At 39.0% G+C, this 11070-nt stretch overlaps 1 protein-coding gene across 1 annotated transcript; it reads right to left on the reverse strand.

Annotated features, from left to right (window-relative positions):
* Window positions 1-1898: 1898 nt before the first annotated feature.
* TMED5 (transmembrane p24 trafficking protein 5) lies at window positions 1899-10916 on the reverse strand. The gene is made up of 4 exons (XM_080623978.1): window positions 10729-10916; window positions 8484-8581; window positions 7665-7848; window positions 1899-5272 (listed from the first exon to the last, which is right to left on the reverse strand). The coding sequence occupies exons 1-4, from the start codon at window positions 10903-10905 to the stop codon at window positions 5054-5056; spliced, it is 678 nt and encodes a 225-aa protein (XP_080480104.1). The 5' UTR covers window positions 10906-10916; the 3' UTR covers window positions 1899-5053.
* Window positions 10917-11070: the final 154 nt, after the last annotated feature.

The raw sequence follows: 11070 nt of genomic DNA on the forward strand, positions 1-11070 counted from the left end.
TAAAATGTTTAATAAGAGTGGTCTTACCACCGTACTACACAGTCATAGACTGAGGAGAGTGCTGGAACCGAAAACCACGCCGAGTTACAAGAAGGAAGTGCTGCACTGCACTGAGATACAATGGACTTGTGCTAGTCTATAGGAAGAAGTGAAGGCAGGTGTTATTTCTCATGGTGTGTGCTTCAAGAGACCAGTTAAGGGAACTTGTGCATGCATTTTGGATGTCTGTGTCCAAAAGGGCTTTTGATTGTTTTCACTGAACACATACGTTTTTGAGTCAAACCACTGTTCCTTCTACTATTAAATGTCTGATCTGACAACACAATGTTGTACTGTAGTAGTTTAATTATTTACTTCATCAGTTCAAACACAGTACAAAGAGGAAGTTCCTGTTTCGTTATTTGAACAATGTGGTTAGCAGGCTTCCGGACAGGCCAGGTTTATTGAGAGTCTTGTGAAGTGGTAAACAAGCTTGGATTTGTCCTGTGTAGTACTTGACTAAACTGAAAAAACTGCCCCAAAAAGTTGAGCTTTCCATCTCAGGATCTTGCATGTACTCTTATGAATAATGTGAAATTATTGTATATTAATAACTAGTACTGGTTTCTTGATTGCTACACTTGAATAATCTGTGATACTGCTTTCCTGTTTTCCTTGTATTTTTCCCTACATGTTTATTTTTAATGACAATACCTAATGAGAAATGGAAGTACTTAACATTGTGAAATTGTTTGTGTAGAGGAGGAAAATGTGCGTATTAATGGAAGCACTCAACAGATCACTAGATGTCAGCTGATTTTTGCTGTTGAAAAATACTTTTCTAAATTCACATGACCAGTGCACTGCTGTTAATTGTAAATGCACAAACATGCATGTAAGTTAGAACAACTGATCAAGACTAAGTACCTTCTGTAATATGCTTTCTAAAAAGGGTTTGTGAGAACAGATGGTCATTGGGTTAGAGCACTATAAAGTGTGTTTTGAGTTCAAATGACTATTTGCTGCCATCTTTCTGAGCTATCACAAACTTGCAAATTCCCATTATGTATTCCTTGGGCTGTTTCCTCCCACAGGTTTTCTGAAGTGAGAAACCTGGAACTTGTTTTAGTTAATAATGAGTAATGCTCAACTAGACAAACATTTTCCGAAGTTACGGGTGTTGATTTAATACTAAGGCATCTTGATTTAGGCTAGCCTTGGGTCTTGCTGTCTCTTCTTGGAACACAGAAACTCAGTACTACTACTGAGACTAGTAAAGTCTCTAGTAATACTGACCCCTGCTATAATTTTGCACAAGACAGTACCTACTGTTCTTCCTAGATTTGTTGTTAAAAGTTGCCTGCATAACTGGAACGTATGCTGTTCTGTGTGTGTAATGAACTGCAGGTGCAATATGGAGTGTAAGTATTAAGGTACGAATATTGAGGGGGGAAGTCTCATACCTGACATGCATCTGAGAGCTTCAAAACTCATGTACTTCCTGTTACAAAGATAAGAGGCTGGTATCATTCTGACCTGACACCTATGCAAATCCTAAGTTATTTGCATTGCTGAAATTGGTTTTGGGCTACATTGAATAAGAACACAATTTAAACACTGCATGAGAGAGAATCACAGAATGGGTTGGGTTGGAAAGGACCTGAAGATACCCCATAGGCAGGGACACCTTAATGCTAGACGATGTTGCTTAAGGCTCTGTCCAATGTGGCCTTGAATGCTGACAGGGATGGAGCATTTACCACTTCTTTGGGCAACCTGTGCTGGTGCCTCACCACCATAAATGAGAAAGGTGCATTGTTAAAGCTGTTGTTACCTCAGTATCCTTGATATTCTGCAGCATTCGTAGATAAAGCATTCTTCCTTCATTATAAAATGAAGAACACAAATGCAGGTTTAAAGTTAGTTTATTGAAAATCAATTAAAATTGTTTTTGCATATTTTTATTCAACATCTGCAGATCTTAAAACATTTAATTCTGAATAAAAAGTCCATTAAGAAAGAAAATGTAGATTTATATTCTTTGTAAATTTTATACTATCAAAAGCAATCTGTTCTTCCAAAGCCAAATAAAATCTTACTTATCTACAAGTCCAAATGCCTAATCCTTCACCTATGATAAACATATTCCGGCTGCCAAAGTTAAAGCGCAGTTAACTTTATTCCCTGTTTCTTTTTCTATAATGAACCTTGAATGGGGGGAAAAGATACCATCAGAGCTCTTGGTTGTAAAATAATAATTTCTTCTAGAGGAACTCTGGTGATAATTGTTGTGTTATTTTCCTTCTACCAGAAACTGCTTTTTGTAATTGAAGAAGCTGCTGCAGTTCAGTCTTGAGACAGAGAAGCCAGCATTCATGAGCAGCTTCAGTTAATACAACATACTGTTTTGCTGCTGGATATTTATCAGAGGCACAGCAGAGCAGCTGGGGAACCTAATCCCTTGAGGTGCCTTTGGGAAACTTGGCAGAGTTCTTCTGTTGGAAGTCTAGGCTGAAATCTAGAATCTAGCAGGTAAGAGGTAGTAGTCACAGCTTCACAGAGCTGGTTCAGCATTTCATAGATGGTGCGTAGCATCAGACACATAGTAATGAAACCAAAGATAAATCTCTTCTATCTACAGGGGCAGAGCCCTAAGGATCTTGTTTGTCTGTCCTGAAGGGACCTGGCAGGTGACTTCAGTGAGCTTTGGCTTATGCCCTGATGTAGATAGATGGTCTACTGGTACTGGGAGATGTACAGGGAAATGGCAGAAAAGTATTATTTGCCACTATCAGAAAAGAATTTTTTTGCCCTAGGCTTTGCCTTGACCATAGAAACAAGCTTTCCAGTTCCAGGCAGTTTAGAATAGATTGCATCATATGGAAAAAGAAGATATGCAGAACCCATAAGGGAAACAGTACTATTTTGGACATAGCTTTTCAAAAAGAAAAGGCGTTCAACCACCTTTAGAGCCTTCTGTAACAAGTCCTGTAAGGAATAATACTTTTGCCTATAAAAACTATTCAGAAATATTATTGCTAGGCCCCATACTCTGAGTGCTGTTTCTGTGTACTGTAGCCCTTGCTAGCATCTGCTTCATTTGAACAAAGTGTGTTTTCATGCATTTATTGACCCTGGTTTATCTCCTTAAAATAATTTTTGCTAACAGTGTATCGAAGCTGCAATTCTGCTGTTTGTATCCAGATGACCCAACAACAGGCAGAATGTAATAATGCACTTCTTAAAGTGTTTAAGAAAGTGTTTCTGGAAAACACTTTTGTGAGGAAATGTATTTTTAATACATTTATAGAGGAAATCTCAGTGACTTGGCGTATTGTAGAAATGACTGACTTAAATCTCACACCAGGGGTTTTGGCAAAAATTCCCTGTACACTTTTAAAAACCACTTCCTGAAATTACAAATTACTGATTTGAGGACAGCTTTGCCTTTAGTTAACTAATTCTCCATCTTCTGTTGATACTGAATTTTGAAGCCTGTACTTAACTGTATATGTATTTTGTGACTTAAATAAATAGCTAGATGTGAGAAACACTGCTCATATGAACTGAGTGTATATACATAGCTAAAAGACTTGTGAAGGTAAGCAAAAAGGGAAAGTTTAGGGCAACAGCTTTCTGTTTTCATGCCCATGTAAGTCTCCCAATTAACTGTTCCATTAGTCATAGATGTAGTAGACAATAAAAAATAAGTTGGCAAATACGAGGGATTTGAGATTACAAAAAAGAATGTTAAGGTAATCTTTTCACATCCTGTGACACACAGCCCCTTTATTAAAGGGAAAGAAGAATATGAGAAATAACTTCTTGAAAAATATCTATTACATGACATTACAGAAACTAAGTTTGCAAACCATACTTCAGCATGTGTGTGCATGTGTTTTTATACCGTATCACCTGCCTCTTGAATCTCATATAACAGCCAAAAAGGGAAACAGGGTTGTACAACTATAGGACAGAAAGATCTATGAACAGGAATTGCACCTATTTTCTCCAATTCTTCCCAACATTGACTCAATTTCACATTGATGGTGCTTTTTTAAAGTGCTGATGTTAGTCATCCGTATATAAAAAGAGTACTCATTTTGTTCTCGTACTGTTAGCCCAGTGTTTCTCCATGATGCCATGCAGCATCATAGTAACTACAGACTACTCCAGTGGGCCCCAGTCCTGTAAACACTTAGGCACATATGTAAATTCATTCAGAATTTAACAGCAAGTAAACCAATGTCTAAGTTACCATTTAAAGTTTTATGTGAACGTGGGAAAAGTGACAGTATTGTAGAATCACAAAACAGTTTGGCTTGGAAGGGACCTTCAAAGCTCGTCCAGTCCAACCCCCCTGCAATGAGCAGGGACATCTTCAACTCGACCAGGTTGCCCAGAACCACATCCAGCCTGGCCTTTAATGTCTCCAGGGATGGAGCACCCACTCCCTCTCTGGGCAACCTGTGCCAGCGTTTTACCCCCCCTCATTATAAAGAATTTGTTCCTCACATCCAGCCTGAATCTCCCCTCTTTTAGTTTAAAATCATCACCCTTCACCCTGATAAGAAGTCTTTCCCACTCTTTCTTACAGGCCCTTTTAAGAACTGAAAGGCCACAATAAGGTCTTTCTGGAGTCTTCTCCAGGTTGTACAACCCCAACTCTCTCTTTCCTCATAGGAGAGGTGCTCCATCCCTCTGACTCTTGTGTCCCTGCCACAAACATTATTTAACATTACTTTTCCATATTCACCATGTTATGCATAAGTTAGTTGTTCACAATCATTAACAAATCCTATAAGTAAAACCAAATAGTAGCACTTGGAAAAATTGAAGAAATTGGGGCAAGGCGTTCTGTTTATGGTAAAAACACAAAAAACACCCACAAAAAACCCAAACAAGATGACCACCACCCCCCAACCAAAAAGCCCAATGTGATTTGAAAACCTGATGTGTACTGCTTGTTCAAAAGAATCTGAAAGGTCATGTTTTGTTGTTGTTCTTCACTGTAGTATTTTTTTTTCCTGCCCCTCCCCCCATACCTGTTTTATTGTTATGATCATACTGAATATTAAGTTCTACTTTTCCTTTTGTCTTCAAAGAGACTTTTCAGCATGTAAACCTGAACAGCTGATACCACCACCATTACACCCAAGTTGACCATGGACCAGAAATTCACTCTGTCAAAGTTGCTTTCTTGTATGTTCCGGTCCCGAGCCTCAAATGCTCTGAGCAGGGTCTGAATCTGGACACTTTTGCTTAATCTGGCTTTGACGCTGTTGATGGATTCCTGGTAAGTAACAAAAGAATATATTTAGAAGAAAAAACCCCAAACCATCTGATTTAAATGTATAGCTTGCAACACATACAAAATATCAACATTGTATTACAATCTGTAATTCAATCTTAGCCAAGATGACAGTCACTTTCACTTTGAAATACCTCCTTAATTTGTTGTATATCACCTAAAAAGGTTTGATTAACATAGCATTACGGTTCTATATTAATTTGGGGTTTCCCTTCTATAGGCAAGAGAGGGGAGAGAGAAATTAAACCTAAAACCAGTTTTTTAATATTCCACGTATCTTGGAGAACTCTGATTCCAGGTACTTAAGGCAAGCAAAAAGCAGTGATCTCTGTAAAACTAGTCTCAAAACAAGTTATGTAGCAGCAGACAAATGTAGAGTTTTTTTCTATATGATAATCAAATTAAGGTACTTTTAATGCAAACTACCATCCAGACTATAGCTGTAGTGAAAGAAAAGAACTACAGTAATATTCCCATCTTTTTATGCTTTCAATGTAGTGGTTGTAAACTGCTGTTTCAGCTTTAATACTAAAGCAGAATTTTGACGATAAATTCTGATTAGGACAATTGGAGAGTGCTACAAAGCACACTCAGTGTGTCTCGGGGAACTGGAGGAAGCAGATGAACACCCTGGCCATAACAATGGCAGCTCAAGATCAGCCCCTTACAAAGTAAATGCCTGGTCCTATGATTTGTTAAAATTTCATCTGTAACATAATAGACAGTCATAACCTAAAAGCTGATCTCACCAAGTGCTGATTTATGTTCTTGATATAATTATGGGGCCCTCAAATAACTATTTGTGAGAAAAGTAATGTATGCAGTAACAGCAGGCTATAAGTTTAAAAAAGAAAAAGCTAAATCCAGCAGTAACATTTTCTCCATTGCATATTTAACAAGTATTTCAAAAGAGCTATTTTTTGGAAGACAAATAATCTTGCGATAGTAAAGGTCATGTGTTACACAATAAGAAATATCAACACCATAAAAGAGCTTTAAAAGTAAGACACAGTTCCCCATTTTCCCCAGCAAATTTGTTGTTTATCTTTAAAAAGTTCAACTCAGAAGTGTTTGTCCTCACAGGACTTGCAAGTGAAGTAATAACTTGACTAAGTAAATAATGGCATCAAATACTATTGTTAACTTTACAGAAATTACCTACTTCATAAGATCTGCAAAGCTCTCAAAGATTAAGTTCTGCAGTTTTTTCTTCTGAGAGATACACCAGTATGTACACAAAAAAATCCATTCAAGTGTATCTTATTATCAAGTATATCAAGCCATCAAAATCACCCAAGTATTGCTTCTGATGAGGGAGAAGTATTTTCTTCACAATTTCCCCTCTAAATCTTTCTAATTGTCTTGATTGACAGTCTTAAGTTCAGGCCAGGTTTCCAGGTGCTGTTTGAACTACTTGAAAGTTTATTGTATGCCTATAGAAGATCATCTTGTTTCAAAATCTGCATTTTCTTTATTGCAATAACTAGAATACATAAAATGGCTTTCTTTACATGAGTGTATTCAGTGTTTGTGGATGTGGGTTTAGGTTTTGTGTGTGGTTGGTCTTTTTTTTTTTGTTTTGTTTTGTTTTTAAAATACCTATTGGCTATAGCAATGAACACACAATTTGCATCCTGTCAAGCACTAAGAACATTGGTACAGGAAAACCACGTAATGCTCTTTTAAAATAATCTCAATATTTAATGATCATGAAAGGAAATAAAGCTTGACTTGGTAGTAGTCTTCATCCTACATCAAACAGGGTCAGCACACAGTTTAAGCAAACATTACCATGGATAGAATGCTTGCAAAGGTGAACCTGCAGCATAGCACAGATTAACTGCTGTCCTGTTTATTATTCTGAAGAGAAGAAACAACATTTTAAGGGTAAAAAAGACTAGTGAAGTAATACATAAATTAATGAAGATAGAAATATTCTATACGGGGTTGGGGTACTTCTGCAAAGATGGGAAGAAGAGGCTAACACAGTATTTTATTTTCAAACATTGATAAAAATCCGTGCAGTGATTTCAACTATATATCACTGGCATTAATCAATACTTTAATACTACAAGTATTCATTTTGTTGCTGATAAAGACAAATGTCCCATTTTAGCAGTAGTGTCACTTAAACCACGACAAGTAGGAAGAAAGAAACCTAAACTGGAAACAGAGTGAATTTGAGAGCTAGGCAGTTTCTTCTGTGTGGAAACAAGAGACCCATGGTGTTAGACTTGGTGTATCAGTAAAAGCAATATATAGAACTGGAATAGTTTCCAGGATGATGCACCAGACCAAGGCAGAACAGCTAAACGATACTGAGGTTTTTTTCCAAATGCTCATGTTCAAAAGAATAAAAAGATTAAATACTAACCAGAATGTCTTCCAACTTCATATCTAGGAGATCTGTGTCTGTGACATCCTTCTTCCAGTCTTCCTGATCTTCTCCGTCTTCTCCCATGTTGTCCAGGATCAGTTCAAAGAAAATCACCTTTTCAGAAATGGTACTGAATGTGTTGTCAAAGCAGAACATATAATCCCCATCTTCTGTTTCCACCCTGTGTATATAAGCAAATGTCATTAACTACACCTTTTGCTCTGGTCCTGAAAAAGCAAGTTTTGTAAGCAGACTTTCCTCTTAAAAAGTGACAGTCATCTGCTTAGGAATAACTGAATTATGCTTTTTTATACAAAAATAGGGACTCAGAGACACATTACAGTTTGCACAGCATAACAACCATGCTTACTCTAGAGGCTTGAAGTTATGGAGAAGTTTACTTTCATTTTACTTTATTGGAATTTTGAGTCAGTGCTAACTGCTACAAAAAAGCTGTATTATGAGTGGATTTCTTATACTTGATAGTACAATTAGAGCAATTACTACATATTTTGATAAAAGTGCTGGAAAAATGGGAACATTTCCACTTATTTATATGACTCACAAGATCTTTTGATATTTGATGTGGATACCTTTTTCAACTCCACAGTAACTATCATTAAACTTTAGAACTATCATTAAACCAAAAATATCTTTCACTTCATGGTAAGATCCATGTAAAAAGCATTTCCTATTAGAAGGTCTTTTATCATACTAACGAATAAAAAGTATTCAACCTTTGGTTTAGTTATATTTGCTAAAGACACCAGGGAAGTACTTTATGTAACACTTCTGATTTGAAGATGTTAAACTTACGTATGAACTCCATCTGATTTTCTTTCATCAAAAACTAGAGTTTCACCCTTTGGAGACAGTAGATGAAAATCAACATCTAATCCTGCTCCATCTAGAACCTGTGAATCAAAGAAATACAAAACCACTTCAACCAGTGCAATTCCTTTTTGCATTGCTGATGGCAACATTTTCAGGGAAGAGAATTGATAGAGGAAGAATCCGAAAGCTGAATCTGTCAGCATGAGTTCACACCAAGGTAATTTGAAACAGATTATAAACTGGTTCAACCCAAAAGCATTTTAAGCATTTAAAAGCTTAAACTAAACATGACCAATAATGCTGAGCTGCTATTGACCCTTTCCCTATTAGTTTTTAATACAGTGTACAATTTTATCATTGGGCAGGGGGAACAACCTGTAAGAACACCAGCTGATAGCCAAATCTAGCATTTCTATGACACACATCATCAATGGGTAAGTGCCAGAGCTAGTTTTACGTTGGACACCTTGTAACAAAGGTCTGTCACGTTTATGTATATACACACATATATTTGTACAAGAATAGAAGCTATGCAGCCTCACTCCCAAGATCTTTCTGTTGGGTGAATTAGCAGTGTAGATGACAGCACTAGACTTCCTATGCCACTCAAAGCTGTACCATGGATCACCCCACCTTCTAATCAGATTTAAGGTCTGAATTCTCCAAGGCCATTCTCATTTCCCAAAGGCAGAAGGAATTGAAGGCAGTTAGCTTCTTAAGCTCACAGTAAGTGTGTACCGTACAAGAAAGCTGTGCTGCTTTAACTGTTTAAAGTTGTATCACCACATCTGTTGTGTTGTAGAAATTTCCTGCAGGGAAAGTAGTAACTGCAAGGGGGTAGGAGTGGGATGATTTTATGACTTAGGTCCATGCTAGATTTTTTGTGTTTGATTGTTTTCCAGTGAGCTATTTGAGTACAGCAATCTGCTTCTGCCGAAATTGAGGGCAAAGTTTAGACCGGCTTAGTGACATTGGAGACTTACCAAGAAAAAGAGAAAGGACAACATGAGTAGCTAAGAGCTGACCTAATTAAAAACCATATATAGTGATATGCCTTTAGGGCTATGATACAATCTAAATACCCAGAACAAAGCTTCCTATCAGCATAGTTTACTGCATTATGTCTTTGACCTGCATCCCACATTAAACACTCCTATGATTTAGTGTAACTCAGGATAATTAAGCATGAAATCAATTATTTCCAGTATTATACAGAGGTCCTTTTCTAAACATTCAAATAAATAGATGAATCCTTACTGTTAGCAGTAGCGGTGAGAAATTCATGCTCAAGTAGAAATAAATTCACTGTTAAACACATCTGTTCTCCCTGAAATAAAATCCTATGTTATCGATCCCAAATAAGTTTCCTTTTTTGCTTAGACTAAGCTCTGAACAGATCTTGAACACCTCAATCTTTCATTCTTGTTCAGTTCTGCTACAAAATAATCAGCAATTTCAGCTTTGTATTTTTAGTTGGGAGGCAGAAGAGGGGAAAAATGTGATGGGAGACAGATCCCAGCCAATTCTAAGGCACATTCTAAGGAAAATAGTCACTGCAGCTTCCCTGTCTATGCCTGCTCTATTAAGTCTATTTTAAGGAAGAAAAAAGAAAGAGATGACAACATTCCCAGAGTATCTGGGGAACTCTGAAGAAGGTTCATCCTCTGAAGAAGGGCATCCAAGAAGACCTTAACGTTAGTCTAGTTAAATGAGGATGTTTCCGAAAACCTAGTGTCACTGAGATTAAAAGCGTTTTATCAACACAAAGATAGGCAAGTAAGGGGTCTGTGCATCAGCAACGATTTTGTTTATGCTTTAGAACTACTACGCAAGGCCACGGCGATTACATTCCTACATTTATTCATGTTTTTAAGGAATGGCAACTTGAAGTCTTGTAAAGAAGTGATCTATTGAGAATAATTATAAATACCCTGTAAAAATTCGGGCGGTTTCCCCCCACCACAAATCCCAGCCATGGATCTTTCAGCGATACACAGGGCCGGCGGCACCGCAGGCACGGCGCACATTCTGCTCGGGGCCGCTACTCGAGAACGGCACCGGGATGGAGCCGGACGAGGGGTGCGCGGTCCCCAGGAGAGCAGGGGCGAGCCTCTGCCGGCAGCCGAACCACCCCGCCTGTCTCCCGTCAGCCCTGCCATGCTGGAAGGCCCATCGCTCGCTCGCTCGCCCGCCCGCTCGGGACGTCCCCGCGGCCGCCCTGCCCGACCTGATACTCGAGCTCTAGCGAGGCCTCCTTGCGCATGGGCTGGTAGAAGCACTCCTTGCGGCCGGCGGGCAGCGTGAAGGTGAAGTCGCTGTCCAGGGACGGGCTGAACTCGACGGCGCCGGGAGGCGGCAGGAGCAGCGCGAAGCACCCGAGCGGCAGCAACAACCGCAACCCCATCCCGGCGGCGTGCGGAGAACACCCGCCTTGGCGGAGCGAGGGCCTGGCCCGGCCCCTCAGGGCGCTCCACCAATCGCAGCCGCCCGCCCACAGTGCACCGCGGCGCAGGGACGCGGCGGTAGCGCGCGGTGAAGCAGCGGGTTGCGCATGTGTGGAACGGGCCTG

This window comes from Psittacula echo, assembly GCF_963264785.1.
Source record: "Psittacula echo genome assembly, chromosome: 7".
In the NCBI taxonomy this organism is placed as follows: Eukaryota; Metazoa; Chordata; class Aves; order Psittaciformes; family Psittacidae; genus Psittacula; species Psittacula echo.